General features: G+C 36.6%; 1 protein-coding gene across 1 annotated transcript; it reads left to right on the forward strand.

The window, feature by feature from the left end:
- The first annotated feature begins 4,180 nt into the window (after window positions 1-4,180).
- LOC134239765 (C-type lectin domain family 4 member M-like) lies at window positions 4,181-6,824 on the forward strand. Its single transcript, XM_062721916.1, has 4 exons — window positions 4,181-4,741; window positions 5,013-5,089; window positions 5,580-5,673; window positions 6,596-6,824. Exons 1-4 carry the CDS (start codon window positions 4,429-4,431, stop codon window positions 6,814-6,816), a joined length of 705 nt encoding a protein of 234 aa, XP_062577900.1. The 5' UTR covers window positions 4,181-4,428; the 3' UTR covers window positions 6,817-6,824.
- Window positions 6,825-7,419: the final 595 nt, after the last annotated feature.

The following is a 7,419-nucleotide window of genomic DNA, read 5'->3' on the forward strand; positions in this document are numbered from 1 at the left end:
CCACTTTTCCTTCAACAATTTCAAGGACCTCTAACTGTATGTCCGAACACCAATTCAAAAGGACTGAACCCAAGAGACTCCTGGACTGCTTCTCGTGCAGCAAATAGCACAAGATGAACCCCTTCGTCCCAGTCTTTTTCATATTGGTAACAATAGGTCTTCAGCATTGTTTTTAGGGTTTGATGAAAACGTTCTAGCGCTCCCTGGGACTCAGGATGATAAGCAGTTGATCTATATTGCCTTATACCCAACTCATGCATGACTTGCTGGAACAACCCCGACATAAAATTTGAGCCTTGATCCGACTGAATTGCCTTGGGTGCTCCTACAAAACTGAAAAACTTGGTTAGGGCCTTAACTATGCTCTTTGCCTTTATATTCCTTAGAGGTATGGCTTCAGGAAATCGAGTGGATGTACACATAATGGTAAGTAAATACTGGTTTCCAGATCTGGTCCTAGGCAAAGGTCCTACACAATCCACTAATACTCGACTAAACGGTTCTTCAAAAGCTGGAATGGGTTGGAGAGGAGCAGATGGTATCTTCTGATTTGGTTTACCTACCATCTGACAGACGTGGCATGACTTGCAAAACTTCGAAACATCCTTTCTTAGCTTAGGCCAATAAAAATGACTCAAAATCCTATTATAAGTCTTATTGATACCTAAATGACCAGCCATAGGTGTATCGTGAGCTAAACTCATGACATCTCGACGATAAGCAGCTGGGACCACTATTTGGTGAACAACACGCCACACTTCATCTGGAGAAGCTTCAGGTGGTCGCCATTTTCGCATAAGGATGCCATCTTTCATATAGAAGCATTCTCCAACTTTAGTAGCCTCTTCTGGTGGAAGTCCCCTCTTACTAAGTTGAATGATATCTGGGTCTTTATGTTGTTCAGAGAGTAAACGTTCTTGGCTGAGGATGTCCTTGCCTTTGCTAACTAGTGGGTAACTACTCATCATCCTCACCACCAAATTTTGGTAACAGTTCTTTCTTCTCTTGCTTCTTGATATTGTGTGGTTCCATGTTTGTTTGAGTGCAATTAAGGTCAGATAAGAAAGTGTCATTCAAATCAATATCAACAGAGGAATTCGTCTCGTCAAGGCTTAAGTATGGTCTGCCTCCATTTCTCGTCTTCTGGCCATCGCTCTAGTAACAGCCCAGGCTGGATAAATGTCATCATCTTCATCATTATACATGACATCTGGAATGATCTTCTCACAAACTATAGGATCTGGTACAACTTTTCCACAAGCTAGATCGTTGCCTAACAACAAAGAAATGCCTGGAACGGGGGTAGAGTAGGTCGAACACCTACTGATAACAGGTCCAGTAACTAAATCTGACTTCAAACTAATTCGTGACGGTGCAGGGGGAACATCAATGACGCCTAGCTCCACACCCTGTAATAAAACTGACCCACCAGTAGAAGTCTGCTCAGACAAAGGAAGCACGCCCTCTAACAATAACGTCGTGCAGCACCAGTATCTCTCAAAATCTGGACAGGTTTTATTTCGCTAGAGCTACCGAGTGAAACAAATCCCTGAGACATAAAGGGCTTATAATCCTCCATAGAATCAACAGAACTGGACTGTGAACCCTGGACATCAGGAGTGTCAGAACAAATCAAAACTAAGGCTTCTATCACCTCTAACTGCCGCACAAGCATGTGGTTGAGTTTTATCAAAATCATTTTTTCTCTTGAGTTTAAAGCATTCACTGATCAGATGACCCTTTTTCTTACAATAACTACAAGTAGGAAGCGACCTATTCCAGACGATCCTTCAACAGTCCTGAACCGGACCAAAAACCCCCTTGGGATGGAGACTGGGAACTTGTGAAAGACTGAGACCCTGAACCACTCTTTTTATATGTGTCTGAATTGGTAGAATTACTGATCTTGAAACAAAATTCTTTTTATGAGACAGAGCATAAGTATCAGATATGACTGCTGCCTCTTTAAGAGTTTTCACATTCTTATCTTCTAAATGTGTTTTCAAATCTTGAGGAACACATTCCTTAAACTCTTCTACCAGAATGACTTGTCGCAAATTAGCAAAAGTTTTATCAAGTTTCTTAGATCTAAACCAGTGATCGAATAAATCTTCCTTCTCTGTGAAAATTCAACAAATGTTTCATTATCAAACTTCCTATACTTTCTGAATTTTTGTTGTTATATGCTTCAGGTACTAATTCATATGCTTTTAATATTGCTGCTTTCAAACTCCTCCCCATAGTCTGAACTTTCAGCTACCCCTAGTGCAGAGTATACCTCAGCTGCTTTGCCAACCAGTACACTTTGTAACATTGTTGACCAAACATTTTGTGGCCATTTAAGATTTTCTGCGACTTTTTCAAATTGGGGAAAATATTTGTCTACAGATTTTTCTTGAAATTTTGGAACTAATCTGTTATTTTTTGCTGCGTCAAATTCAGTTTTGACAAATGACGGTTCTGGTTGGTGCTGTAATTTTAATTTCTCTAATTCAAAGTTCATTGCACGCTCTCCTCTTTCTGCTGCTAATTTGTCTAATTCAAATTTTCGTTCACGCTCTCGTTCTTCTCTTCTCTTTTTCTCTTTCTCGCTCTTCTCTTTCTTTTTCTCGATCTTCTCTTTCTAATTTTTCTCTTTCTAATCGCATTTTCTCTAACTCTAATTGAAACTGATATTCTGCCATTTTGTAAGAGCCTAACTCTGATTTAATTGTATATTCTAGAAGATCATATTTTTCAAAGACGTTTTCTTCTACTAGTTTGTTTGCAACCTTCATTCTAATGTCTTGCTTTCTCTGAGAGGATTTAACATCTAACCCAAAATGCAAACCTAATGCGATCAAGTCATCCTTTTTTAACGTATCAAAAACCTGAACACTTGGTGAACTAAGAAAGTCTGTGACCGAAAACACCATGTTGATTTCTGCTGGCTTATAATCAAATTTAACGGTTCAATAAACAAAATTCTGACAATAAACTGCAAAAGTGCAAGAAATTCTTTATCCCGGACGAGCCCCCAATTCTGTTATGGGTCAGAATTACCCGAAATGCCAGCAAAGATCAATAACACAATTTAAACTTAACAATAATTTATTTACAGTAATATATAATAAATATATCAAACATAAAGTACAAACTTAGCAAGAATCTAAAAATACATACATCAGAGTGTCCGTTGCTGCAAACAATGTCCAGTGAAAACATATCCCATTTATATCTCAGTAGTGCTTATACGACAAAGTATTTCTATGCATCGAATTGACAGGGTATTTATACAGTAATATAAATCTAGAATATTCTAGAAATTGTTAAAACATGATATTACTGGAACAATCTGGACATACACAAAATTTAAGAATGTTCTAGATAAAATGACCAAACATGTTGACCACTCTGGAATGTTCAAGAAACTTAATGTTACTAATTATATACATAATGAAACAATACACATCTCACAACAATAGCATTTGCAATTTTTGAAGAAAAAAAAAGGATTAAGAATAAATATTATTCCATGTATAGTATGATTAACTTTAATTATGAAGTTTGAAGAATGATCGTGGGCAAATGGACATAACTTAAGAAGTCAGAGACATGTACATCTATATGAACTTTTTCAACTGGAGGATTGGATTACCTTTAGTTCTTAAACTTATATTTGCAATGAGTAAATTTAAAGTTCCTTTCAAAATGTTTTGTCCATTTTACCTGTATGTTTAAATAACCAAAGTTTGGGAAATCTTATTTGTTATTTTAAAAAATTAATGCATGTGTGAACGAAGAAATGTCATTAACATCAATAAATAGAACAATACATTGATTGCAATGTTCTTTGACATCCGGGTATCTTCGGAGGTCAATAACAAATCCTGAGTGTTAAATGTTAACAAACAAATCCGATGTATCTCCAATCTCAGAGTTATTTCAACAAATTTAAATTCTATGATAAATCGATAATGGACCCACTGAGCCGCGTATTTACTGTATTTTATTTAAACATGTTAAACTGAATTGTAAAAGCTTTGGATGACGAAGATGATGATTTAGCAAGTATTTGTCATTTAAGTATATCTTATTAAGATAATGATTACTTACTGAACCAACAGCCTCAATGAATATTCTCAAAAAGAATATGTACAGTTATTTTTCTTCAAATTTATACCAGCAAATCCTGGAGTATAACGAATAGTTGAGGACAGGTAGTACATAAAGAAATAACCGGTCTGAAGTTAAGCAGCCATGCAATAACAGCAGCCACTAAGCCCATAGAAGCTAGCAGCCAATAAGGAAATTGAAGAAATACCGTAAAAGGCAAATAAAAAGCTGAGACAGAGGATACGTTGTGCATGATTGAAGTATACTTGGGGGAGGTAGTGTAGTGTTACCATTAAAAATTCCAGATTTTTACTGACAAACTGAACGATCGAAATGAAAACACACCATGTTTTGTTTGTGATTTATTTTGAAACCATCAGCATCAGAAGCCCTGATGCATTTCAAACTACTTCAAGTTTTAAACATGTAGAGGAGAACAAGGACAAATATCCCACGGCGAATGTTCTACAAGAGTTTCCAGGAACTGTCAGTCTTTCTAGATGTACGGCATCGTGTCTTCGCTATTCCGAGTGTTCCTCTGTGTTTTACAATGACATCAATCAGATGTGTGTCTGTGCCGGACAGGTGGACTCCAGCGACCTGACACCCTCACCAGGATACGTCCAGCTTTCAAAGAATCACTCGGGTATCTAGCTCATATATAAAAATAACGGCGTCTTCCCTGATTAACTGTCAAAAAAGTTAGCTAAGTGGAAAAAAAAAAAAGTTTTAAGGGCACTAGGTATCCGACTTGTTTTTTAACATATTTTCCCTTAACGCTTTCAATGATTTTTCATGCGATGAGTACAATAGGGACACCAGATTACACTTGTTGGTAGGAATTTGTTTTACTTATTCTAAACGCCCTCTTAGAATGTTGTTCATTCCATGAATTAAAATTGTATTTTTTGTGACAGACACGTCCGACTGGGTTCTTTTTGGAAATTCACAGTACCTTATTCTACGGAAAAACTCAAACTGGATTGAGGCTCAGGTATGTATATAACTATAATCTGCTTAAGGTACATCGATACTCTGAAAAGAAAGGTAATTCTTGATGACAAAATGACTATTAAGTTAAAGTGTCTTTTTTTTTTTCCAGTTTTGCGCAAGCTAAGCCATGCCATACTTGTTTGAATTTTCCTTACAATTTATATTTCCTTTGGAAAATTATAAGAGTTAAAGAAATATCTTATACATGTATATGTAAGCAGAGGGTTTATGAACCTTAATCATACCGTTGTTAAACTACCTACACGAATACGAGGTCTTATTTGTTCCAATAGCTCCTATTGTAAACAAGTGTACATTAAATTACATCAAGATAAACAAATCGCTGATTTTAATTACATTTTTTTCTATTACATTTACAAGACAAGACGACTTGCCCAATATTTTTTTTAATCCCATTGCCTTAAAGTTTGACCTCATTTTGAGAACCCTTGACCTTAAAGTTTGACCTTATTTTGAAACTTTTTTTGAAGATTGAATGTGCCACCTTTGGTGCTCGATTGGCTGAAATAGAAACCACGGAAGAAAATAATTTCCTAAGAGGTCTTATTCGGGCGGCTGTTCAAGGTATCCATTATTTTAACTTTTTTCCTATTAAAAACTTAAAACTTCAAATACTGTTTTAAAAATGAAAATGTTTGTTTATTATGCACAGGGATTTTTCCATTAATTCAGCATTGTATTTATATATTTTGACATGCAATTGAATAATTACACCGACAATTTGAATACCGCTTATTTGCGAACTCTGAATTTCTTCATTATAGTCGCCTATGTTGGTGACATGCATGTATATCAGAGATATTGTTTTTTTATTTTGATATTCTCAAATAGTATTTTGTGGATACTGCCCAATAAATACCCCATAAATGTATAAAATATGTACATTTTAGGGAAATAAAATTTCCGTTCATCCAACCTTACATTTGTTGTTGCTCAATATTAGCAAGATATCAAATTGGAAATGATTTGTGAAGGTTTTTGATTGTTCAATGCTTGCTTGATTGTCGTTATTTAACGTCCCTCTGGAGAAATTTCAATCACAGAGACGCCACCACTTGCCGGTGGAGAGCTGCAAATTTTGACCTATATACTCGGTACCTAGGGCCGTTGAGCATGGAGGGATCGTTTTCGTACCAGCACATACTGCGACACGGGATCTCGGTTTATGATACGGTCTCATCCGAAGGACCGGCCTCCATGTCCCACATTGGGATTTGAATCTGCGACGTAAGGCGACTCTAAAGCAGACGCTCTAACCACTGCGCCACGCAGTGTATGTCAAGCATATATGAAATTCGCAGTTTATATTTCAGTAATTCGCAGTAGATGCTGGCACGATAGAGATCCCTCCCTGCTCAATGACCCTGAGTTCCGAGTAAAGGACAACATTTTCAGCTCTCCACGGCAAGTGGTGGCGTCTCCTATATGAGCGAAAAAATTCTTGCGGGAAACGTTAAGCAATATACAATCAATCATTATTCTTTAGATACTGTTTTCTTGGGCGGTACGGAAGTCTTCGATGAGGGAAGCTGGATCTGGTACTCTACATTACGGAACGTTAGTTTCACTGACTGGGCGTCCACCAAACCGGACTATGGAGGAACAGATCACTGCTTAACTCTTCATGCATTCTTTGATTTCGCTTGGGATGATAATCCATGTGGATATAGATTGAACAACATTCTATGCGAACGAGTTGTTGTTTGAAAATAAATGATAAACTAGGGCTAATTGTAACGGGGACCGTTACAGATGTTCCCCAAACGCTCCCCAACTCCCTTTTGGTGCCATATTCCTTGTAAGCTCTATTAAATAAGACATACTTTATGCAATTTAGACTTAACGTTTTCCAAGAAGAATACAAAATATATTTAAATCTTAGCATTGCACCCGTGCTCATGTGAATGCATGTGCGTAATGACCATTTCATCTTGTGTACACTATCTATATATTTTAATATACTTAATATCAAAGCATTTAATCCAGAAGTATTAAAAAAATACACTCATTTAAGCGTATTTTTAATTTTACTCATTTCACGTGCACGTACGTGCAAGCATGTGCATGATGACCATACCTTCTTGTAGGAGTTCATTTTGTCTATCTATATTCTAAATCCCATGCTGTTTGGTTGAAAAACAAGGGAGTTATAACCATTTAAAGTTTAAGCCAATCAGATTGCAGCGCACGTGCATGCGCGTGTTTTCATGACAACTGTTATATATCCTATTGCAGGACATCCTAAAGTATGCCTATGTTTTAAATTTCATCGCATTTCGTCAAAAAACAGAAAAGATCTGAGAATTTTGT

Source organism: Saccostrea cucullata, unplaced genomic scaffold (assembly GCF_032062105.1).
Source record: "Saccostrea cucullata isolate Sc308-1 unplaced genomic scaffold, CSIRO_AGI_Scuc_v1 ctg17418, whole genome shotgun sequence".
Taxonomy (NCBI): domain Eukaryota; kingdom Metazoa; phylum Mollusca; class Bivalvia; order Ostreida; family Ostreidae; genus Saccostrea; species Saccostrea cuccullata.